Consider the following 26,135-nt stretch of genomic DNA (forward strand, 5'->3'; position numbering starts at 1 on the left):
CTCTTCATATACAAGGTTTTCAATTTTTCCCACATGCCTTTGGCTGTGGTTTCTATAGAAACTTCACGTAAAACCTCATTTGAGAGATTTAAGATGATACTTGATTTTGCTTTTTTGTCTATGATAGCAAACTCCTCGTCCGTTATCTTATCCGACTTTTTCTCCTTTCCTTGCAACGTCAAGTCTAAGCCATCCTAAATTAGGATAGCTTCCATCTTTAATTGCCACATCCCAAACTTTGCACTTCGGTCAAATTTCTCAACATAAATCTTTGTTAGAGCCATATTGGCTCTTTAAACTAACCCGGTTAGATCCAACTCTGATACCAATTTGTTAGGATCGGAAATTCGGGTAGCGCGGAATTTAGCCAAACAGCGTTATAATGACAATAACAAATACAATGCAAGTTGATAATAACGGTAATTAAAGCATACAAAGGAGGCACAAATTTAACATGGTTCGGTCAAAGTGACCTACGTCCACAAGCGGAGAGGAGCAATTTCACTATAACAATCAGCACACAAAAGAGAGTATAAAATTAGAGATGAAACTCTAATTATCCCAAAATATATCCCAAGAGAATAACCTCGCTACAATCACTCACAAAGAAGAGGTTCACTTAAAGTGTTTCTCAACACTAACTTTATGGAATATAATAAAACTCTCTATTACAAGAACACTCAAAATGAGTTTCTAATAAAAATATGGGATGATTCAAATGAAGTAAGATGGCCTATATTTATAGGGCAAAGTTCTTGGTCCCCAAGTAAAAAAAAAAAAAAAAACATACTTTTATTCTTTAGCTCCAAGCTAGACTTCTTTGGCTCCAAATTTGAGTACTTTGGCTCCAAGTTTGCTATGGATAAATTTAGGTCATATCTTTGAAGGGACACGACTTTTCGGTTTTTCAAATAATGATTCAATAAATGGAAAAAATAGTAAAAATGTCAAAAATAGGAGACGTTTTATATTAAAAAAAACCTTTTTTAAAAGACGTTTTACCTTTCCTAACTGCCAAAATAGCATACCTAATTCTGTGGGATTAAAGGAAATATAAAAAGATACTTAGAGGACTTAAGTGTATTGCTTTTAAAACTTTACCGATACAGACTTCTAACCAACTTATCCGTTAATTACAATCCCGCAAACTCTACGTACAACTCTATAAGCAAACGCGTTTTATATATTTTAGTCACTAAGTTTTTTTCACCTATTTATGTAGTTTGAGTCCAAAAAAATAATATTTCGGTTCCGAACTCGATCATCATCACTGTTGTACTTTTTTGTCAATATCATCACTGTTATTAGTATTGTTCAATATCTTCTGTAAAAATTACACGGGGCGACCTATACCCATTTTTTAAAAAAACTTTTAACTTGTACTTACTTTTTAAATAACTTCAGCCCCTCTCCCTCGTTCGTTTTCTTCTTCTTCTTCTTCTTCTTCTTCTTCTTCTTCCATTGGACTCACAATTTCCACAGAGTGGTACAGGCCAATTCAGCTGCCTGTTCCCAAGATATGTTTACTGTGAGTATGGGTACTGATGAATTTTTGTACAAGGCCCAGTCAAGAATAGGTCGAGGAGAATGGTCGGAGAAACAGCATGAACTTGGTATCCAGAAGAACCAAGACAAGGAACTACGTTACTGTAATCATATGGTACAGAAGTAACAGAACAATTGAATAGGACTGTGGGATCTTCGACATTTTTGAAATTAGATTGTGATAAATTAAGTTTTGATAGCTTGGCTATTACGCACTCCTTAGGATCATAAAGGTGAATTTGCTGTGAGATATAATCAATTTCTTCAACAATTAAGTGAACAGAAAAGGGAAGTTCGAGGATGGTGTCCTTTTGATTGTTACACTGTAATTCAAAACCGGGATAGTTGTAGTTCTAAACAGTTGGCCTCTTGAAGTAAGAGTTAAAGTTTGCCAGTTTCAAAACAAAAACTTCAGCTTTAGAGCTGAAGTTCGCCAGTTACAAAAACAAAAACTTCAGTTCTAGAGCTGAAGTTCGCCAGTTACAAACAAAAACTTCAGCTCTAGAGCTGAACTTCAGGCCCGACTACTAGAATGCTGAAGTTTTGCGTGATTGCCTTTGCTACTTCAGCCCCGTATGATGAAGTTATGCGAAAAAGCGGGTACACTTGCAATTTCTTTTGCAAAGCAGGCACAAGTTAAAACGTGACACAAAAAGTGGGCATAGATGGTACTTAGCATTCTCTGCGTATCTTCTTTTCTAATACTGCTGCAAGTATGCAATTACTACCTTTACCACCGCTACTACTTAGCGTGATATAATTTTTATAATAACTATTAAAGTTTATTTTGATTGGAGTTGTATAGATGGTGGGTCAATAACGATATATAATATTTTCTCTCATTAACGGGGTATATTTACCTTCTTCTTCAATTCTTATTTTTCGTCTATGCATTTTCATTTTTTTTTTTATGTTTTCTGACGCTTGACTTTCTGATTTTGATCCTTTTTTCATATTAGCTATTTTTTTTGTCATGTTTGATTGATCCATAGATCACAAGACAAGTTCTTTTATATCTCATTATTGTATGAAATTTATTAAATAAGTTTAAGAGGCCGGCCTCTTAATATTTTTGGCTTTAGACCACCAACACCGTCGAGCCGCCGCCTCTGTTTGTTTAAATAATTTTCTATAGCAAGTCTTAATCTGTATTTTGGACGCGCTGATGACTTGATTCCGCAACCCCAAACCCGTCTTGAATTCAGGTGCAATGAGCTTTAAGACCTGATCCTGAAATGAGAAGATAAAATAATATAACCATTTGATGAGTAAGTGCATTTTCAAGCAAGGTGGTAATGGATTATTAGAAAGTTACATCCTCACGGCATGAAAGCCTGACTTGACCGACTATAATAAAACTAGTTGGAAATTTTCGTTTATCATAATACTAGGCGGCTTTTAGCAACATCATCTTTAAAATTAAAGTGATTGACATATTCACTGGACGTTCAAGGTCAAATTCTATGCCTAATGTTTACCAGAGCCTGAAGCAAGCCTCTTCTTTCCATACTAATTTATTTGATGTAAAATAAGTGTCACTTTAGATATCAAGAAACATTCTGGTCATTGTGTTTTTTCGAATTTACCCTCTTTCCAAATAAATGATCTATTTAATTTTCTAAAAGGTCCATTAAAAGTTATATTACTCATGTTGAGGAATGATAAAGGGTAACTTAATCAAGTAACTCTTATGATTAATATTAATAAATAATTTTTTTTTGATGGATGTGTCAAAAATTTATTGGACAAATATCAAATCACAAAATAAAATTTAGAATTCACGATGGTTTCTTTGAGGAGTGTGTGAAAAATTTAACAGACGAATAACAAATTAAAATAAAATAAAATTTAGAATTCCCATTTTTTATAATAAGGACTTATGTCTATCTTATATTAACATCTTATCGAAAAATACAAATAATTTGCCAATGTGATCTTTCAAAAACAAAGTGTTCAAGAAAAATTTGCTAAAACTGCAGGGAAGAAATTAAATGGGATAATGAAGGAAAACCTCTTATCTCACTCAACTGACTTGGTCTCGATCTTTCTCTATTTCCTTTTTTTTATTTTTTTTGGCAATACTCAACTGACTTAGTCCAGCGTCACTATTTTAAAGTATTTGATAAAACTACATATATAAGTGTGTCTTCTTAGAGACCGTATCACTTTCTTGGAGCAAAACATGGCCACCCCAATTTCCTTCCTTGCTTCTCTACTAATTATCCTTGCAATATTCACCCCTGAAATCCATGCAGTAGATTACGCCGTTACCAACAGGGCCACCAACACCGCCGGCGGTGCCCGTTTCAACCGAGATATCGGTGCCCAATATAGCAAACAAACACTCGCAGCTTCAACTTCATTCATATGGAAGATCTTCCAACAGAATTCTCCGGCTGATCGCAAAAACGTGCAAAAGGTAAGTATGTTTGTCGATGACATAGGCGGAGTAGCTTACGCTAGCAACAATGAGATTCATGTTAGTGCCAGGTATGCAATAAATTGATTCAGTAAATAAGCAGCGGGGGACGCACATCTCAAATTCAAAATACATATATGCATATATAAAGTGATGCCTTTATATTTGTGTTTTGCAGGTATATTCAGAGTTACTCTGGTAACGTCAAGAGAGAGATAACCGGAGTATTGTACCACGAGAGCACCCACATTTGGCAGTGGAACGGGAACGGTCGGGCTCCCGGCGGATTAATTGAAGGGATTGCTGATTATGTGAGGCTCAAAGCTGGTTTTGCACCTAGCCACTGGGTGAAACCAGGGCAGGGCGATCGATGGGACCAAGGCTACGACGTGACTGCTCGATTTCTTGATTACTGCAACAGCTTGAGAAATGGATTCGTGGCACAACTTAACAAAAAGATGAGAAATGGCTATAGTAATCAGTTCTTTGTTGACTTGCTGGGGAAGACGGTTGATCAACTTTGGAGTGATTACAAAGCTAAATTTCGTGCATAGTGTTGTCTGAGATAGTTAGCCTTGTTGAATAAATAATACTATGATAAGAATAAGTACAAGGGGCTAACTACAAGTCGTTATCTTACTCATGTGACTAATTTGTAATGCAATATGTACCTTGAGTGTTTATCAAATAAAGTAACATATGTGTAATCCAAAACAATTATCAGGTTTTTCACCCATGCGTATGTTATAAAATACTATAGTTATACGAAGACGCTCTATTCTTAATGTTAATAATTATGAAGCCACTTTCATGTATTTATCTAACTATTTCCTCTTCTATCGTTTCTCTTGCGGAAGCCAAATGTATATAGTGTGAATAAGTCACAACTACTATACCAAAAAATTATGACAGCCACCAAATAATAAATAAGACAATAAAGCAACAATAAAAGGAACACCAGAATTTACGAGGTTCGGCTAATTTTGCCTACTCCTCGGACACAACCAATATTTTATTCCACTCCAAAAATACAAGTGAAATAATACTAAAGAGAGAAGATACAAATGCCTTAAGAAGATAAGAAGGCAAATGAGAGGTGTGTTTAAATCCTAAACATTAGGCCTCCTTTTATAGGAAAAAATTTCCACCAAGTTTACTTCCCAACCGATGTGGGATATTGTCATATTCAACAAATCTCCACCTTGGCAAAATTCTACATCTTCAATTCTTTCTCAATAACAAATTTTGGTTGTGTCTTCATCTTCAATCATGAGTGTTCAACAATGTTGATCAAATCCAAACAATGTTGAAACTTGACCGCAGTCACCACTTTTGTCAGCATATCAGCAGGATTCTCTGTAGTATGAATTTTCTTCACTGTGACTCCACCTTTTTCTATAATTTCTCGTACGAAATGATACCGAACATCAATGTGCTTCGTCCTTGCATGATAAACTTGGTTCTTCGCCAATTGAATAGCACTTTGACTATCACAAAAGATTGTGATACTTTTTTGTTCAACACCAAGCTCCTTTAGCAATCCCTGAAGCCAAATTGCTTCCTTCACAGCCTCTGTAATAGCCATATATTCTGGCTCTGTTGTAGACAAAGCAATTATTGACTGTAAAGTAGACTTCCAACTAACTGGTGCCTTTGCAAAAGTAAACACATAACCAGTAGTTGATCTTTGTTTGTCCAGATCACCCGCAAAATCTGAGTTACAATATCTAACTACAGACTGATTGTCTTCCTGCTAAAAAACTAACCCAACATCTACAGTATTGTGAATATACCGTAGAATCCACTTCACATCTTGTCAATGCTCCTTTCTTGGATTATGCATATATCTGCTAATAACTCCAACAGCTTGTGAAATGTCAGGTCTCGTACAGACCATTGCATACATCAAGCTACCAACAACATTTGCATATGGTACCCTTGACATATACTCCTGTTCATCTTCATCATTTGGCGACATAGTAGTACTTAGCTTAAAATGGGGAGCAAGTGGAGTACTAACTGGCTTAGTCTTTTCATCTATGCCAAAACGTTGTAGTACTCTTTTCAGATATTCTTTCTGAGATAAACAGAGTTTCTTTGAACGTCTATCTCTTATTATCTCCATGCCAAGAATTTTCTTTGCCTCACCCAGATCCTTCATCTCGAACTCCTTCTTCAGTTGAATCTTCAACTTATCAATTTCTTCCGAATTCTTGGAAGCTATCAACATATCATCAACATATAGGAGAAGATATACAAAGGAACCATCTTTAAGCTTGTGCAAATACACACAATGATCGTATTTGCTTCTCTTGTACCCTTGCCGCAACATAAACTCGTCAAATCGCTTGTACCATTGTCTAGAAGATTGTTTCAATCCGTACAATGATTTTTCAAGTTTGCACACCATATTTTCTTTTCCAGCAACTTTGAATCCTTCTGGCTGAGTCATGTAGATTTCCTCCTCCAAGTTTCCATGTAAAAACGCAGTTTTTACATCCATCTGAACTAGTTCCAAATCCAATTGTGCTACCAAAGCCAACATAATTCTAATGGAGGAATGTTTTACAACTGGAGAAAACACTTCATTGTAATCAATTCCCTCCTTTTGAGCATATCCTTTGGCCACCAATCTTGCTTTGTAGCGAACATCTACTTGGTTAGGAAATCCTTCTTTCTTTGCAAATACCCATTTGCACCCAATTGCTTTCTTTCCCTTCGGGAGATTGGCCAATCTCCATGTATGATTCTGATGAAGGGACTGTATTTCATCATTCATGGCAATCCTCCACTTATCTTCTTCTGAACTTTGGACTGCGTCTTTATAAGTGGTAGGAACATCATCAGCTACAATTGAGGTTGCACAAGCAACCGTCTCTATGAGACGAACATGTTTCGTTATTGTTCTTTTTGGCATGCTGGTTGCTATTGATTCAAGTTGTTGTTGAGATTCCTGAGTTGGAATCTCCTCTACTGGCTCTCCTTCCAGAGGGTAATCTTCATTTGTTTCCTCCTCTGCTTCTTGTGTAGGAAAAATAAATTTTCCCTCAAACTCCACCTGCTTAGAAGCACCTTCATTTTGTTTGGTATCTTCTGTTACCTTATTTACCATAGCAGATTCATCAAAGGTAACATCCCTGCTGAATATTACTTTCTTTGTCATAGGACACCATAAGCGATATCCTTTGACTCCAGAAGTAATTCCCATAAAAATAGCCTTCTTTGCCCTTGGATCCAATTTTGACTCCGTCACATGATAATATGCAGTTGAGCCAAACACGTGCAAAGAGTTATAATCTACAGCAGGTTTTCCGTACCATTTTTCAAATGGTGTTTTGCCATCAATAGCAGCAGATGGTAGACGATTAATGAGGTGGCATGCATATGTAACTGCCTCAGCCCAAAATTCTTTGCCCAAGCCAGCATTGGACAACATACACCGTACCTTCTCCAGCAAGGTCCGGTTCATACGTTCTGCCACTCCATTCTGTTGTGGTGTATGTCTGACAGTGAAGTGTCGGACGATGCCATCATTTTCACAGACCTTATTGAAATGATCATTTTTGTATTCACCTCCATTGTCTGTGCGAATACACTTGATCCTCTTGCCTGTTTGATTCTCCACCATCGTCTTCCATTTGAGAAAAATTCCCAACACTTCATCTTTGCTCTTCATTGTATACACCCATACTCTTCGGGAAAAATCATCAACAAAGGTTACAAAATAGTGCTTCCCACCCAATGAAGGTGTTTTGGAAGGACCCCAAACATCAGAGTGTACATAATCCAAAATGCCTTTAGTATTATGGATCGTTGTACCAAATTTAACCCTTGTCTGTTTCCCTTTGACACAATGCTCACAAAACTCCAAGTTGCAAGCCTTTACTCCTTTTAACAATCCTTGATCTGATAGAGTTTTCAAGGATTTTCCTCCAGCATGTCCCAAGCGCATGTGCCATAGCTTGGTTGCTTCTGCCTCTTTGTCGTCACTGGATGTCACTGTCGCTGTCCCAATAACTGTACTGCCACGATAGCGGTACATATTATTATTCTTCCGATTAGCCTTCATTACCACTAGTGCACCGGAGCATACTCTCATCACTCCATTTTCTGCAATGATTTTGAACCCTTTTGATTCTAGGGCTCCCACAGAGATGAGATTCTTCTTCAAATCCGGTACATATCGAACATCTATCAATGTTCTGATCATTCCATCATGGTTCCTTAATCGTATTGAACCAATGCCATATGAGGTAAGAGGGCTGTTATCCGCTGTGTGGATGACTCCATATTCTCCTTCTTGAAATTCCATGAACCAGTCCCTGTTGGGACACATATGATAGCTACAAGCCGAGTCCATCAACCATATGTCTGATGATGTTGATGACTCTGTTGTAACTAATGAGAAGTCTGAATCATCACAATCAGCTACATTTGAATCCATAATGGCCTTTCCATTGTTATGTTTGGCCTTATTCTTCAACTTCGGACAGTCTTTCTTCCAGTGCCCTTTTTCTCGACAAAAGGCACATTCATCTTTGCTGGGTCTGGATCTTGACTTGGATCTTCCCTTCTTTGTCCTCGTTTGATTTTGAGGACGACCCCTCACAAATAGTGCTTCTCCTTCTCCGCCCTTCTGTTTTTCTCGCTTTCTTTGTTCATAGCTGTACAAAGCCGAACAAACTTCTCTGAGAGAAACTTCGTCATTTCCATGGAGTAGAGTAGTTTCAAGGTGCTCGTACTCATCAGGAAGTGACGCCAACAACATCAAGGCCAAGTCACCATCATCATAAGTTGTATCCATATTTTGCAAATCTGTGACCAACTTATTGAAACTGGTGATATGTTCATTCATCGTGGTACCAGGAACATAGGTGAAGTGAAACAGTCTCTTCTTCATGTACAATTTATTTTGACTGTTTTTCTTCAAAAATTTATCCTCTAGTGCTTTCCATAATTTACTTGCAGAAGTTTCCTTTGTGTATGGATATTTCTGCTCTCTAGCAAGGTAGGATCGAATGGTACCGCAAGCAACACGGTTGATAATTCTCCAATCTTCTTCTCCAATAACATCTGGTTTCTTTTCTTCAATGGCCAGATCTAGCCCTTGTTGAAAAAGGACATCTAGAACCTCGCCTTGCCACATCCCAAAATGTCCGGACCCGTCAAATATTTCTACCGCAAATTTCGCATTTGACACAATTCTTGTCATAAGCGAAGATGCCAATGATGACGTATTGTTGACACTTGATGTAGATTCTTCTTGTTTATTGTCTCCCATCTTTGACACAAATATTATTTAATAGCTGACGACACAAATCAAGATTATTTCCTTTCTGGTGTGGAAGATCAGACTAAGCTGCAACCACAGAGCATACTCAGACAGAACCTTGACTCAGTTACCAAGATAAATCTTTTCTGATGTGGAAGATCAGACTATGCTGCAACCACAGAGCATACTTAGACAGTACCTTGGCTCTGATACCAATTGTTGCGGAAGCCAAATGTATATAGTGTGAATAAGTCACAACTACTATACCAAAAATTATGACAGCCACCAAATAATAAATAAGACAATAAAGCAACAATAAAAGGAACACCAGAATTTACGAGGTTCGGCTAATTTTGCCTACTCCTCGGACACAACCAATATTTTATTCCACTTCAAAAATACAAGTGAAATAATACTAAAGAGAGAAGATACAAATGTCTTAAGAAGATAAGAAGGCAAATGAGAGATGTGTTTAAATCCTAAACATTAGGCCTCCTTTTATAGAAAAAAATTCCCACCAAGTTTACTTCCCAACAGATGTGGGATATTGTCATATTCAACAGTTTCGTTGGATGTTTATAAAAGATTGGCCAAATACATAAATAACCTCTTAAACTTGACACCAAATTTCATTTAGACAATTTAACATACTCTTGTTCCTATTAGACACTCCAACGCTTCTATTGGACACTTAGGCACAATTTGTCTTCACCAACGAAGCGCGTAGCCACCAAGCTCGCTGACATGAACAACATGACCAATAAAGAGGCGACACGTGTAAATAAAAAGAATTAAAAGAGACAAAAAAAATTATTATATTCTTAGTAATCCCTTTCCCCTGCCCCTTTCATTTTGTCTTCCTCATGTTCAGGGAGGGTAGAATAGGTCTGCCACGACTTGCCGGAAAGTTTTCGGCAACCAAGGATATCTGTGTACTATTTCCTTTAAGACATAAATTTTTAAGCGGCGATATACCGCTGGTCGGAAACTATAAGAAAGAATCTAGCTAGAACCCATCTTGGCGTAATAAAATGTAAAAATAAAGAAACAGATTATATTACTCTTCAGTTTCTATTATATGTTCTCTGATGGAGTATATGATTTCAAATGCATATCCAAATGTTCTTAACTTGCAGGGACCAATCTATATTTTCTAGTTTTTTTGTAAAGGAGATTTAAGATACACTCATCAAATCAATGCATATAAAATTGTGAAAAATCATTGGAAAATACAGTAAATCAGTAGAATGAAAATGGAGGATGGGGATGAGGACAGAAGCTTTGCCATCTCAGAGGGAGTTCTGTGAAGAAGAAAGAGGAATAAGAAAGAAAAAAAATTTAACTTTCAAAACTTTTCACGCGCCCAACTCCAAAGTGAGAGTCACTTTTTGTGCCACATGTGCATGAGGTGCTCAATAGATACATTTTATTGGAGTTGGAGTGTCCAACAGGAACAAGAGTATGTTAAAGTGTCTAAATGAAATTTAGTACCAAGTTTAGGGGCTGGCTATGTATTTGGCCTAAAAGATTCTTATGTTTGACACTTTGGCGTGGACAAAATTTAGGATGCCAATATTTGCATGTGAACTATAACTCGGGAATTGGCATTCTCCAATTGGAATAAGTTCGTCCTATCTCTGATGCCTAACTTAACAATTGTACGGCGTCAAAGAATCATACTTTAAGTATTGTGTTAAGGGGTCAAAATGTTGAGGCAAAACCACCGCTATACCCACAACTAGGTCAAGCTTTTGGCTTTTTAATCACTTACGAGATTGTAGACATCGAAAGTTTAAACGATCAAGTCAAATCCTAAATTAAAGATACTACACGATTCTTGAAATTCTAGGAGTCTATTAGGGACTCTTGAAATCCTAAGAGTCTATTAGGGTTTCTTGGAGGTTACTCTACCCTAAAACCCTAACTCACACATCTATAAAGGGATACATATTTCCTTGAATAGGTATTTCAAAATCCCATAAACTCTTGGAATATGCACAAAAAGATCAAAATATAGCCGAATATTTCTTGATAATTAAATAGTTCAAGAAGCTGAAGATCAAATACATCCCCAAAAGGTCTGCATCATCCTACATCCGAGAAATACGCGGCTTCAGCCCTCGAATCACGAAGATAATCAGGAGAGAAGAATCAAGGGAGACACGGAATTGTACTCACAATTGATTAATAAAAATATTTTTCTCTTATTTTGTAATTGCAGTTTATTTTTTATATGTTGAAAATTAGTTGCAAACAAAGATATAAAATTTTGAAGGAAAAAGAAAAACTAGCCTTAGTTCTTTCACTACCAAAATATCCCTAGTCAATCTTACTAGACCAAGAAACTAAAATTGTGTCACAACAAATCCGTTTTGGTCAATTTGGCCGTTTTCGGAGGCATACCAAAAAGGGCACCAGGCCACAAAAAATTTAACCCTCACTCTAATTGACAATCCGATCCCCTGTATCAAACAAAACTTTGACGGTCACACACATAAATAGGACACCAAATACAATAGAGTTGTATCTAAATGATATACATAACTCAGATTTTAATGTTGAAGATAAAAAAAAATTCGTTATATTGTACGAATCGCATATAGTTTTTATCACAATTCCTAAGCCTAGTGCTTAGAAATTTAGCATTCTCCATAAGACCAAAAGTCCGTGGAAAAGAAAAACTGTACTTAATAGTAATTGTCGAATTTGTTGTCTCCACCTGAACCATTTGATTTTGACATAATTCCAGATAAATACACAACAAGACTGCAGTATAATTCTGTTAAAATCCAATAGGCAACTATCAAGATCAACTGAAGCGAACAGAATGTGAAAAATATGAAGTTGGTGCAGAAGTAAACTGGAAATGATAAAGTTCCTCCGTGATAGAATGACTATTGAACCAAAGAAAAATTCACCAATTTTTACCAAGATACTTTAACCTAACAGAACTGAAAGAACAGATACGACATAGTACAATTGTCCGATATGCTAACCATTGCCAACCGACATGCAATTGCACTAAATAACAGGGGATTATTTCTGATTAATATGCATCTTAATAGACTCCAAAACGCTTAGTCAAAATGGCCAACATGTTACATTGTCTATTTTACCTTGACATTACTGCAAATGAACTTGCTCAATTATGGAAACAACTTCATCGATGCTCTTGAAGTTTCGTCTATCCTTCAGAAGCTTCTTTGCACAGTTAAGCGCTAGTCGTTCACAATCAGCTCGTTTGGCAGCATCCTTGATTGATTCGAAATCTTCTACATGAGCTACCCCAACTATTCGCCTGTGTATTATTAAGAAAATAAGAATTTCAATCACATGCACCAAAACTTCAGAACTTTCTTGGGATTAACAAGACGATTGCTCTTGAATTCTGGAACAAGGCTTAGTTGCTTGGCAGGAATGTAATTTTGTAAGGGGTTGTTAAATTAATAGAAAAAAAACAGGGGGGAGAGAGAGAGAACGAAGATTAGAAATACGAATTGACCGATCACCTTATCATTTTAGCAGCACCAAATCCAAGGGTATCCTCAAAGAGTTCTTTCATGTATTTCTGCTTCACCAGCTGTCGAAGCTCAGTATTGTTGTATATTTCAGGAAGATATGCCTCACCAGGACCATCCTTGTGCTCATCCCAGAGTGCAAGAAACTTTTTGTGAAAGAGGTTCCAAGTCTCTGTTATTGTCTTCAGAATCCAAACTTTATATGACTGAAAACAAACGAGTTCAACAGTAAGTGCCAAAAACAATGCCAGTGTATTGTTCACTCCGCAAATGTTGAAGAAAGAAACAAATGGAAAGTCTACCAATCCATAAGCACATTTACATGTCCTCACAGGCAAAATCTTACATAGAGAACTAATAAGCTGAGGAGCTCATCACCAAAATTAAAGCAAGAAGCAATGGGACGAAGGACGTGAAAGGAAAATAAAGGTGGTCTGTTCTCATTTCTCACTTTTTGTCCATCCCTCTATTTAAAACCTCCTCTGTAGGGTGTAACCTGTTAACTTTGTTCAGAACCACTGAGAAAAAGTTCACAACAAAACCTGTTCTCTATCAGAAAACTTCTATGCAGATATTCCCTTTTTATCCTCAATCATTACAGAGAAAAGATGCATTCGTCAGCATATGAAGGTCATATAAGGATCTTTCATCTCATGGAAAATTTTTTTGAAGAAAATTACTGAGCTTTAACATTTGAAAATATTACATATTCCAAACAGTTATCAGCTTGTGAAGAAATTTATAAACTCATTGAAATCTTCAGATGAATATTTAGATTTAAAATCATGTTTTTGGAAGAAAGAAGAAAAAAAAAAAAAAGCAGCCTAACGGCATGCCTCAACTTCTCCAGATGAATCAATCTGGCAATAGGACATATATCCAAGCAGGTGTAAGCCATAAACAACTATAATTCCAGAATAGCGATCACAGACGTTAAGGACCAGAATATCATGCACAAGGAGAAAGAATCAAAAGGGGACAATGACCTTTACTATGAAACAATGAGATCATAGTAAAAGAAATATAGCATTGAAAGGAAAATGTTGCAGTAGATATACCTTGCGGTCATTGGCCTGATCCGCATGTCCATCTTGGGAAAAGTACGCCAGAATTAGATTTCCAATAAATGCTCCAATATCAAAACCCATTGGCCCATAGAAAGCAAATTCCGGATCAATTACTTGGGTTGAATCGTGAGTTACCATCAAAGAACCAGTATGGAGATCGCCATGTATTAGAGCTTGGGCTCTCTCACAAAACCTGCAAAGTATTGCATAAAGATTGTCGTGATTTTCAAGCTAAAGCAAACAAATACATACAGATAAAAGTCAAGCATATCAATTAGATGCACTATATAGCAACATCTTCTAGAATCACAAACGTACTTGGACTTAAGCTCAGCAACTTCAATTTTCAAACCATTATCGTTGCGAACTGCCTCTGCATCGGCATCTAGATAAGGAGATGTACAGCGATTATATTGTGACACTTTGTAGGGATCCGAGAAGACAACCTGCTCAGTGAGCCGACACAACTCGACGTTTCCACAAAATTCAGCAACTGCAAAAATGAATAGAGGTCAAAAACAAACAGAAATAACTGTCATGGGCATGATATAGCTTGCCAGTGGCCATCAAAACCATAAATGAATAGTTTTAATCCATAATAATGAATTGGTCCTGGGAATGTGCTAGCAGATGTCGATTCATATAGGTACACCCTTATAAGACGAAAACCCCTTATGAAGGCAGAAGATTAGTGTATGGTTTAATTTGTTGAAGAAAAAAATGGTCTCGACGAAAGAAAAGATCAAGAGAAACGTAAGATCAGAAATAAACAGACACGCAGATAATGAAGAAGAGACAAAACAGAAACTACAATTAGTTAGAATAACTATCTACACATGCAGAGAAAGATTTTATTATAAGCGACATGCGGAGAAAGATCTCCAATTCATAATAAAGATGTTGCAAGATTAAAAAAAAAAAGAAAAATAAAGTTGCCTCCCCTGCTATCCGACCTAACCCAGCTTCAAAAATTTAACACACGCACAGGACCTTTGTGCTGCTTTTTGACATTACATGCTAGTCTGCAACTCTAAATTTTATAAAAAAGGCTACGACTCAAGATTTTCAAAATTTTACAACTCACACCATAGACCAGCAACACCAGTCCCACTATCTATGTATGCCTTTCAGCCAATATTTTCTTAACGGAAGTCACCCATCACAAACTAGAAGGCAGAAATAAATAGGAGAACAGAAAGAGAAAGAATTAAAAGACTATTCTCTTTTCTTCATTCCTTTTAGAATGGAAAAACAATTCAGAGATTTCTTTGATTTAAAGGGGGAATTGCACAACCTCTCATGACATTTCTTACTGTAACACAACCTTTCCTTCAGTTACAAATATTACATTGTTCCGCTCATATCAAGGATTGGGTACATAAACTTAATTTATTGGATCATTAATCTTTATCCTACTATCATTCGTTCAACTTTTTTCAAAAAATTTCTCCAACCTTACAAATATAAGGAAAAATAAAAAGTTAATGTTACAAGGTAAAGACATTATACAATAAAACAAAGGAAAAGATAAGCTCAAAAGAGAAGAGAGAAGATATTTATTCCTATTTACTTTGTACCTTGTCATTTATTTTTATTTTTTGCTGTCTTCACCCTTTTTTGTGTAAGGATTTTACTAAAACAATTTGAATGATATGAAAAAGATCAAATGTATGCATGAAATGATTACAATTATCGCTAAATTTGTTCCTCGAGATGGAAGAAGAATAGAATTAGCACATCAGATGCGAACTATTCCATGTGTGTTACAACTTAGTTTTGTTACAAAAAAGTACAAAAGAATGGAGGTTTACACATAAATATAAAACCACGGGAGTAGAATGTGTCGCATGTCAAAATCTGAGGAAAAGCATATGGAATTCTCCAGTACCCTTTTTTGAAAAGGATACACTTCTCCCATATTTAATTTATAACTAGAAAATTCAATGAGTTTTACGAACTACAAGGAACGTGATCAAGATCGGCCCAAAATTGATTTAGCCTAGTGAATTTGGTTGGCAGTTCTAAATCTTTAACTTTCAAATATCAGAATTAAAAAGAAAACATATCAACCAAAATAGTTGTATAGTCTATCGGAAACAACCTCTCTACCTTCAAGGTGGGGGTAAGGCCTGTGTACACACTACCCTCCCCAGGCTCCACTTATGGGATTACACTGGGTTTGTTGTTGTTGTTGTTGTTGTTGTCAACCAAAATACTTGTATAACACCCTAACAAGATATATTAAAGAGACTTGTATAATGCGTTTGAAATGAAAAGGGTGAGTGGCTGTTTTAAATAAAAGAGAGGGATTGTAGTTATAAATATTGCACTTTAACCCTGGCAGTTACTAATTGAATTCCAGAAATTAGTTACGGTTGTTAGTGGCAGTTGGGTGGTTAGTTGAGCTTGTATAAATAATTGTAATTCCAATTCCGAAGTCATTGATTCAGAATCTCAGGTATTTTTCCCTTTTTCCCCTTTTCTTCTGCTTTTCTTATCCGACATTATTGAGCTTACAGTAAAAAAGTCCATACACTTGAACTTGCAGAACTGTAGACACTTGCTAATTGAGGTGCGCCCAAGCAGGCCCAGGTACCACCATTGTGAAAAAATGAAAAAGAGAGAAAAAAAGAGAGATAGCTCGACCAACTTTCAAATTAAACAGTGTTATCAAAGGCGAAAAGCGCAAAAAAGCTCTAAGGCGCAAATGGAGAAAAACTACAAATATGTATGTGTAATCCAAGACTAATATCTATAAGCAAGAATAGCAAATATATGGACAAAGAAATTGAAGAAAATTTATGATAAAGTAAAATATCAATTGTTTAGTGTCGTCTTTTCAGGATTACGCTCATTGGCAAGGAAAAGTATGCCTTATAGCCTTGATGACAACACTGAAGCGCTCGCTAAGCGAGGCTTCAGGGCTTAAGCGCGTCTTTGATAGCACTGTTTGAACATGAAGTGGTTCTAATCTTTTGATTAACTATATTCGTCCTCAATAAAAGTGCTGCCTCACTAAAATACAGGGACAGCAACAATGACAAACTACCAGCAGGATGCACTAGAAAAGTAAGATTTATTGACGACAACAAGTGTAGCAAAGGCACACCGATGTTGCCCTTTTCCTAACAAGGAGGATGAGATGAGCAAGTTAAGATGTATTAATGAGTTAAAGGATCCAGATTTTGAATTGGCAATGTGTATTATCATGGCTATAAATGACTGGTGAAAAGCTTGCTGACGTAGAGAGCTCGTCACTGCACATTTAGATCAGAAATAGATAAACTGTAATTCACCTGATGAGCTTTGTTTATAAAAGTGTAAAAGCTCTCCTGGTCAAAATTTGATTTCTAATAATTGCCCCCAAAGGTACCACTTTTACCAAACAAGAAGAAACCAGACCACATGTTGTACAACCAATATCTAAAATTCTTACCATAAGTTTTTAAAACTTTCAGTAATATGCTTAACCTTCAGTAATGTAGCCTAACCATTGTGAGAAGTATATTTTATAGAAGAACCAATTATGTGTATTCACACAACTGACCCCTCTTCCCGGACCCCGTGCATAGCGGGAGCTTAGTGCACCGGGCTGCCCTTTACACAACTGAACCATGTCCGCATAAATAAGAAACTTTCATGAACATTAATAAAGCCTAATGCATAAACACAGGTGAGGAAGGTGTATATGTACATCTACAACTATATGCAGTCCCAATGAGATTAATATGGTGCACCTGCACGTTTGTGATCCGTTGTCGTAAGATAAAGCAGGGAGGTGAAGAAAAGAGTCTTCGCCATATAGTCCGAAATGTTTTCTGCGAGCAATGGATACTCGACCCCAGCAATCAATCCCTTCCTCAATATAATATGAGGAGGTTCAAGGTAGCGCATCCCGATCACACACATGGTCCTGTCAAAATGGTAAACCTCAGGTACATGCTCGGGACACAGACGCCCATGCTCTTTTAGCGCAGTGGATTCAAAGTAAGCGCGTTCTTTTGTCATTGGCCACGACTCTCCAATGCATCGAATATAAGGAAGAGCCTGCATACACCATCACCATAAGAAACATAAACAAGATAATCAATGATTGCACTGTCACCTTAAATATTACTATTTCGAGTAGCTTAAAAGCCAACTAAGATGCGAAAAGAATTAACCCAAAAAAGTGGGCACATAATGTGTAACAACAGGTTAATTTACACTGCTAATGCACTTATTCTATCAGTATAGATCACTCAAATCCAAAGAGTATATTAGTAAACTGTCAGAACCGTTTTTATTAAATGGCAATTGTAAGAACAGAATAACTTGATTGCAGAAAAAAAAAAGTGAGACAAATAAATACGGGGAATCGCTAAGTTCACTTCGGGAATAAAAAATACTCCCTAGCCCGTTGACTACGAATTGACTAAAAGTAAGAATAATTATAGCATAGAAGGAACAGGGACAAAATGAGATGAACGCCACCTGTTTGATGACAAACGAACCAGAGGGAGCAACAACAATATAAACAAAGTTGAGATTTCCATCACCCACTTCCTTAATTTCAAGTTTATCGAACTCCTTGCCTAATATTGAAACCAAAGCAGGAGTAGCTTTAATATACTCCACTAATGATTTCTCGTCCAACGGCCGGAACCCATCTGATGCCATCGTCGCTGCCGGCGGAGGATACGGTTGGTACGCGGTGGCGATGGTAGTTGACTAGTTGGGGTAGGTGGCGAATGAAGACAGATGTATTGGGGCGAAGGGATTTAATAGTACTAGGAGTAGTAATTACAACGAGAAAAATGCTGCTTATTTTGTGACAAGTACTAGAAGGAGGAGTACTGTGTCCCAAATAAGATGAAAGTGATTTTTGGTTGATGAGAACCAAGATGAAGCACGGCTATATTGAGTTTTCATAGTTACATTGTACCTGGTCACTTTTCCAGGTCCCATATTTCCGATTGCTTAATTTCTAGGCTTTGTTACGAAGGAGTTAAGTTACGTAGTTTGACTGTACAAAAAAAATTATGGTATCCGTGAATTTTAACTTCTGATAGCATATCATTTTTTTAATCAAATTATCAATTAATATTTATTAATAAACTTATTTTACTCAACTAAATACTAGTAAGAAACCTAATAGAGTAAATATTTTGCACCAGTAATGCATATAAACTTAAATTGAGTAACGAATCATATTTTAAGGTTTCTCTTTGGTACAAAACATCAATTATGCAACCAAACGTATTTAAGTTTTATCAATTAATGTTCAATTCCTAATGGATATTGTATACGGTCAGAATTGAGCTTCCCTAATTTTGTATGGCTAAACGAAACCAGGGTGGCAGACCAAGGCTCAGCCTCGCATTGCATCGAACAATGGCACGGAGATGGATTGCTAAACTCATGAGTCGATAACCAATCAAGATCGAGACCAGCAGTGATCGAGACCGAAGCGGGATAGAGACCGAGCGAGATCGAAGGGAGCCTGCAAAGCCGAAGAACAGAAAGCCGAGATATCCGTGATCGGGCAAGGATCGTGGCGGAAATCTCGGCATGTATCAAGCCAAGACCGGTTATTTAGCCAATCATGGGATTTCCTTCTGTATTTAGAATTGTACCATATGTAGAATTCCTCTACTATATAAAGGGGGTTTTAATCATTTTGTGAAAAAGATACTCACGTTATACAATCTATATATTCACTCTCTCTTAAGCTCTCAATATTCTTGTTATTGTGTTCATACTTTCCGACGAAATACTCACTTAATTCGAGGGCAGTCTAGCTCAAGGATTAAGGCTATACATTTTACTTGGTTTGCTTCATTTATATTTGCAGTTAATTCCATTGTCAATTTACGTTTTCTCTCAATTTGTGCTAAGTGAATCGCGTGTCCTTAAAACCACAGTATAAATTCAATTGTTATCCGTTTTTAGGGTAAACAGTTTGGCGCCCACCGTGGGGCTAAAGCTAATAGTGATTGTCTGGTACAAATTTTCGTAACACACACTATTTTACGCTTGTTCTTTGAAGTGTCTTTGATTACAGGATTAAAAGATGTCAAACTCTCAGTAAACACCTCAACACATTGACAATTATCTCAGCCACCACGACGAGAATGAGAACATTGCACCGGAAACGCTGCACCCCTACTGGCCTCGGTGGAGTTCCGGCTGTAGACCCAATAGATGTCAATTCACATGTAGCCATCAATGGAAATGTGGTCGTCGATCCCAAAAGCAGCATTCGTGGGGGTGCCCAATCAATAACTCAGAATGTGCATGGCGGTGAAGATAGCGGGATTAGCCTGCGGGTAATCTTCAACATGCTGCAGGCCCAACATGCAGCAATAGCTCAGCTCCAAAATCAGAACACGTCGAGCAAGGTCGAACTCGAGCCATCCCAAGATGTTGTGCACAGGGTCGAACCGACTTCGAGAAAATCAAATAAGAAGGAATCGGAGACCAATCCTGCTATTATAAAGATGCTCGAAGAGTTGACGAAGCGAATCGAGACGGGGGAAAAGAAGATCGGGGAAAATGATAAGAAAGTGGAAAGCTATAACTCCATGGTCGACAAACTCATGGGAGCACCACCGTTACTGAAAGGACTAGATTCTAAAAAGTTCGTATAGAAACCTTTCCCCCCAAGTGCGGCTCCGAAACCAATCCCTAAGAAGTTCCATATTCCTGAGATTCCTAAGTATAACGGGACAACTGATCCAAATGAACATGTCACCTCGTACACGTGCGCCATCAAAGGATATGACTTGGAAGATGATGAAATTGAATCTGTATTGCTGAAGAAATTCGAGGAGACTCTATCGAAGGGTGCTATGATATGGTATCATAATTTACCGCCCAATTCTATTGATTTGTTTGCTATGCTTGCAGATTCTTTTGTAAAGGCGCATGCCGGAGCCATTAAGGTTGCAACAAGAAAATAGGACCTTTTCAAGGTAAGGCAGAAAGATAACAAGATGCTTAGGGAATTTGTATCTCGGTTCCAAACAGAGAGAATGGATTTGCCACCGGTCACTGATGATTGGGTTGTTCAAGCTTTCACCTAAGGTCTCAACATTCGGAGTTCCATAGCTTCAAAGCAGTTGAAGCAAAATTTGATCGAGTATCCAGTTGTCACATGGGTCGATGTACATAATCGATATCAGTCGAAGATTAGGGTCGAAGATGATCAACTAGGCATTCCTTCCTGGTTTGTTTATCCTAACATGCTTGTGGATAGAATAAAGAGGGATATCTACCGAGAGCCAAGGTCGAATATAGATCGATATCAACCGTACAATGGAGATCGTAGAGACAGCGGGTCTGGACGGAACTTTGTACGAAATGAGAGGAGAAATGATAGAGGTCAAAGTTCACGAGGAATCAAGAGCAAGGGTGGTTTCGAAAGGGATGTCGGGCCTAAATAAGCGCCACGATTGTCGCAATATAACTTCAACGTAGATGCATCGACCATCGTATCAGCCATCGGACGTATCAAGAATACTAGATGCCCTCGACCAATACAGACCGATCCGGACCAGAGAAATCCCAACCAAATATGCAAGTATCATGGCACCCATGGTTATAAAACAGAAGATTGCAAGCAACTAAGGGAGGAAGTAGCCTGATTGTTCAACGAGGGGCATCTTTGGGAATTCTTAAACGATCGGTCCAAGAATTACTTCCAAAACAGAGAGACCAGTAGACAGAACAAGAAGGAAGAATCGCTACACGTGATTCATATGATCATTAGAGGGGTCGATACTCTTCAAGGACCAGTATTAAAATGCACCAAGATGTCGATCACAAGGGAGAAACGAACTCGGGACTACATACCAGAAGGAACCTTCTCTTTCAATGACGAGGATGCAGAAGGGATCGAACAACCCCACAAGGATGCACAGGTCTGTACTTATGAATAAGACTCAAGTTAAACGTGTTTTGATTGATCCAGGTAGCTCGGCCAACATAATTCGATCAAGGGTCGTAGAGCAGCTCGGCTTACAGGATCAGGTCGTACCTGCGGCCCAAGTTTTAAACGGCTTCAATATGGCATGTGAAATCACCAAAGGCAAAATAAATTTGCTAATAAATGTGGCTGGGACCATCCAAGAAATGAAGTTCCATGTGATCGAGGGCTATATGAGGTATAATGCCCTATACGGGAGACCGTGGATCCATAACATGAGGTCAGTGCTTAGATCCTTCACCAGGTTCTAAAATTCCCAATGTCAAAGGGAGTCAAAACAATCTACGGGGAGCAACCCACCGCTAAGAAAAAATTTTCCATCGATGAAGTGATACCGATGTCGGCGCTCTCATCAACAAAAGTGCCAAGTTCGAAGGGAAAGTATGGTTAAATAGCAACCATAGACACCGACCTCGACCCAACCGGAGGATGATGACTATATGATACCTCGATCCTTCATAATCCCCGATGATTCTGACGCCACAAAATCAACTGTCGAAGAGCTAGAACAAATCGTACTGATCGAGCATCTACCCAATCGAAAGGTATACCTGGGCACGGGGTTAACTTTTGAGCTTAGGAAAAAACTTATTCAATTTCTTATAGCTAATATGGATTGTTTTGCCTAGTCCCATCTCGATATGATAGCGATCCAGCCGGAGATCACTACTCATAAACTAAGCTTGGACCCGAAGTTCTGCCTGGTGAAACAAAAAAGGAGGCCTCGGTCCGAGGTCAAACATACTTTAATCAAAGACGAGGTAACCAAACTTCTTAAAATAGGATCCATCCGGGAAGTAAAATATCCTGAATGGTTAGCGAATGTAGTAATAGTCCCTAAAAAGGGAAACAAGCTTAAGATGTGTGTAGACTACAAAGACCTAAATAAAGCATGCCCCAAGGATTCTTTTCCTTTGCCTAACACCGATCGCATGATCAATGCCACGGCCGGCCACGAGATCCTCCATTTTCTTGATGCCTATTCCGGGTACAACCAAATACAAATGAACCCGGAAGACTAGGAAAAAACTTCGTTCATCACTAAGTATGGTACCTATTGTTATAATGTAATGCCATTCGGACTAAAAAATGCTGGTGCAACCTATCAACGCCTAGTAAACAGAATGTTCGAAGAACAAATAGGGAAATCTATAGAGGTTTATATTGATGACATGCTAGTTAAGTCCCTGCGAGTAGAGGACCAATTAAAGCATTTGCAGGAAACTTTCAGTATATTGAAGAAATACAACATGAAGCTCAATCCGGAGAAATGCACATTCGGGGTTGGGTCCAGCATGTTTCTCGTATTCATGGTGTCGAATCAGCGAATCGAGATCAACCCCGATAAGATCAAAGCATTCGAGGATATCGCTGTAGTGGATAATGTGAAGGTCGTACAAAGGCTAACCGAGCGCATTGCAGCCCTAGGTCTATTCATCTCGAGATCGTCCGACAAAAGTCATCGATTCTTCTCGCTGCCGAAAAAGAAGAACAACTTCACATGGATCCTAGAATATCAATGAGCTTTGGATGAACTTAAGCGATACTTGTCGAGCCCGTCGCCGCTTCACATGCCGAAGGCTGACGAACAGGTTTACTTATATCTGGCAGTATTAGAGGAGCGACAAGTGGAGTTCTAGTCCGAGAAGGACAAGGTACACAATTCCCTATCTATTATGTTAGTCGGACCCTAGGTGAAGCCGAAACTAGATATCCTCATCTAGAAAAGTTAGCACTCGCTTTGATAAGCGCCTCTAGGAAACTTAAGCCATACTTTCAATGTCATCCCATATGTGTTGTAACAACTTATCCTCTTCGAAATATTTTGCATAAACCCGAGCTGTCGAGACGATTGGCCAAATGGGCCGTAGAACTCAGCGAGTACGATATTGAGTATCGACCCCGAAAAACCATCAAGTCTCAAATATTGGCAGACTTCGTGGCTGATTTCACACTGGCCCTAGTACCTGAGGTTGAAAGAGAATTTTTAGTCAACTCGGGTACATCTTCTGGGATATGGACCCTCTTTACATATGGTGCTTCAAATGTAAAAGGGTCCGAACTCGGTGTCGTGCTGAAACCACCCACAAGTAATGTGGTTAGATAATCTATTAGAACTATAAAATTGACTAACAACGAGGTCAAAGATGAGGCCATGATTGCAGGTCTCGAAGTAACCAAAGGCTTGGGAGGAGAGGTGATCGAAGGCAAATGCGACTCCCCCTCGTTGTGAATTAGGTTAACAGGACCTTTGAAGTTCGGGAGGAATGAATGCAAAGATACTTGGACAAGGTGCAAGTAACTCTACACCGGTTCAAATAATGGACTTTGCAACATGTGCCTCGAGATCAAAATAGCGAAGCTGATGCCCTCGCAAACCTAGGCTTATTAGTCGAAGAAAACAAACTCAATTCGGGGGCTGTCATACCAATTATGAGGTCAGTGGTCAAAGAAGGCCATGTTGAGAACAATTCCACAAGCTTGACTTGGGATTGGAGAAACAAGTACATAGAGTATTTGGAGAATGAAATACTTCCTTCAGATCCGAAGGAATCGAGGGCCCTGCGAACGAAGGCAACCCGATTTAGCTTGTACGAGGATGGAACTTTACTCAGAAGGATATTCAACAGTCCACTAGTGATATGTCTAGGACCGGGTGATACTGAGTATGTTTTGAGGGAAGTCCACGAAGGCACATGTGGGAATCACTCAGGCGCCGAATTATTGGTTCGAAAGGTAATCAGAGCCGGCTATTACTGGATTGATATGGAAAATAATGCAAAGGAGTTTGTACAAATATGTGATAAATGTCAAAGACAAGCTCCGATGATTTATCAACCTGGGGAGCTGCTGCATTCGATTTTATCCCCATGGCCGTTCATAAAGTGGGGGATGGACATCGTCGACCCTCTTCCATCGTCAACAGGTAAGTCTCAATTTGTTTTATTTATTACTGACTATTTCTCTAAGTGGTTTGAAGCATAAGTCTACCAAAAGGTCAGGGAGAAAGAAGTCATCTACTTCATTTGGTACCATATGTCGATTCGGAAAACCATCTGAGATTGCATGTGACAACGAAAAACAGTTTATCGACAGCAAGGTGACCAAATTTCTCAAAGGCCTCAAGATCAAAAGGATTTTATCAACACCTTATCACCCTAGTGGAAATGGGCAAGCAAATCGACCAACAAAACCATAATACAAAACCTCAAGAAAAGGTTGACCGGCGCCAAAGGAAAATGGAGAGAAGTCCTGCCCGAAGTCCTTTGGGCATATCGCACAACTTCGAAGTCCAGTACCGGGGCTACCCTGTTCTCTTTGTTTTATGGTGTCGAAGCTTTAATACCGGTTGAAGTTGGGGAGCCAAGCATCAGATTCCGATATGCGACGAAGGAATCAAATGATGAGGCCATGAATACGAGCCTATAACTATTAGATGAACGACGTGAAGTTGTCTTTATTCGATTGGCCGCCCAGAAATAACGAATCAAGAGGTATTATAATTGAAGTGCCAAACTTCGATACTTTAATGTCGGGGACTTGGTACTGAGGAAGGTAACTCTAAATACCCAAAATCCAAATGAAGGAAAATTAGGTCCGAACTGGGAAGGGTCGTACCAGATTCTCGAAATCAGAGTAAAAGGATCCTACAAGCTCGGAACGATGGACAGATCTCAGCTATTGAATAATTGGAACATAACTCATCTCAAACGATATTACTGCTGAGGTACGACCCCATTTCAAGTCTTTCTATTTTTTGACTAACACTTGCAGGTTATCAATGACGAGCGGTACGAAGCCTTTAGGTCTGAAAGCATGTGTTGCACTCTTTTTTCCTTGAACCATTTTGTCCAAAATGGATTTTTCAGCAAGGATTTTAACGAGGCAATAGTGGATCGTGCAACCTTAGAATTGAAGGTCGATCATGAATCGGTATCAAAGACTTGTGTTTATAGTATCCGAGATTTCTCTACAATCAACCTCGAATACTAGGGGGATTACCCTCGGATATTGAATTATTGTAGCAAGGAAAATATTTCAAAATGAAAGGGTCTCAATAGGTAGGATTTATTGTACAAATGGTCAAAACGAACCGAGCCCACATGGATTGCTCGAGCCCTGACATAAAACATATACACATGTGTGATTATTTTTTACAAAAATAAATAAGAGTACTTTCCTTGCAACTATTTAATGTCTTGGAAAAAATTTAACTTTAACCCCATACTTTCGATTTGTTATGAAAATGAGCCCAAGGGCTGATCACAAACGGAGTAAAGATAATCACTCCAACACTCGGGGACTGTCGTCCATAAAATAAACTCGAACAAATCTAACTATTGAACAT

General features: G+C 38.2%; 3 protein-coding genes across 3 annotated transcripts; 1 reads left to right on the forward strand and 2 right to left on the reverse strand.

Annotated features, from left to right (window-relative positions):
* The first annotated feature begins 3,700 nt into the window (after nt 1-3,700).
* On the forward strand, nt 3,701-4,696 carry LOC104246599 (uncharacterized). The gene is made up of 2 exons (XM_009802441.2): nt 3,701-4,035; nt 4,143-4,696. The coding sequence occupies exons 1-2, from the start codon at nt 3,728-3,730 to the stop codon at nt 4,516-4,518; spliced, it is 684 nt and encodes a 227-aa protein (XP_009800743.1). The 5' UTR covers nt 3,701-3,727; the 3' UTR covers nt 4,519-4,696.
* Nucleotides 4,697-5,391: 695 nt separating this feature from the next.
* LOC138877138 (secreted RxLR effector protein 161-like) lies at nt 5,392-5,942 on the reverse strand. Its single transcript, XM_070156703.1, has 3 exons — nt 5,859-5,942; nt 5,489-5,714; nt 5,392-5,426 (listed from the first exon to the last, which is right to left on the reverse strand). Exons 1-3 carry the CDS (start codon nt 5,940-5,942, stop codon nt 5,392-5,394), a joined length of 345 nt encoding a protein of 114 aa, XP_070012804.1.
* Nucleotides 5,943-12,103: 6,161 nt separating this feature from the next.
* LOC104231260 (methylthioribose kinase) lies at nt 12,104-18,766 on the reverse strand. The gene is made up of 6 exons (XM_009784219.2): nt 18,295-18,766; nt 17,559-17,868; nt 14,140-14,314; nt 13,813-14,014; nt 12,746-12,960; nt 12,104-12,534 (listed from the first exon to the last, which is right to left on the reverse strand). Exons 1-6 carry the CDS (start codon nt 18,478-18,480, stop codon nt 12,360-12,362), a joined length of 1,263 nt encoding a protein of 420 aa, XP_009782521.1. The 5' UTR covers nt 18,481-18,766; the 3' UTR covers nt 12,104-12,359.
* Nucleotides 18,767-26,135: the final 7,369 nt, after the last annotated feature.

The sequence above is a fragment of the Nicotiana sylvestris genome, chromosome 1 (assembly GCF_000393655.2).
Source record: "Nicotiana sylvestris chromosome 1, ASM39365v2, whole genome shotgun sequence".
Classification (NCBI taxonomy): domain Eukaryota; kingdom Viridiplantae; phylum Streptophyta; class Magnoliopsida; order Solanales; family Solanaceae; genus Nicotiana; species Nicotiana sylvestris.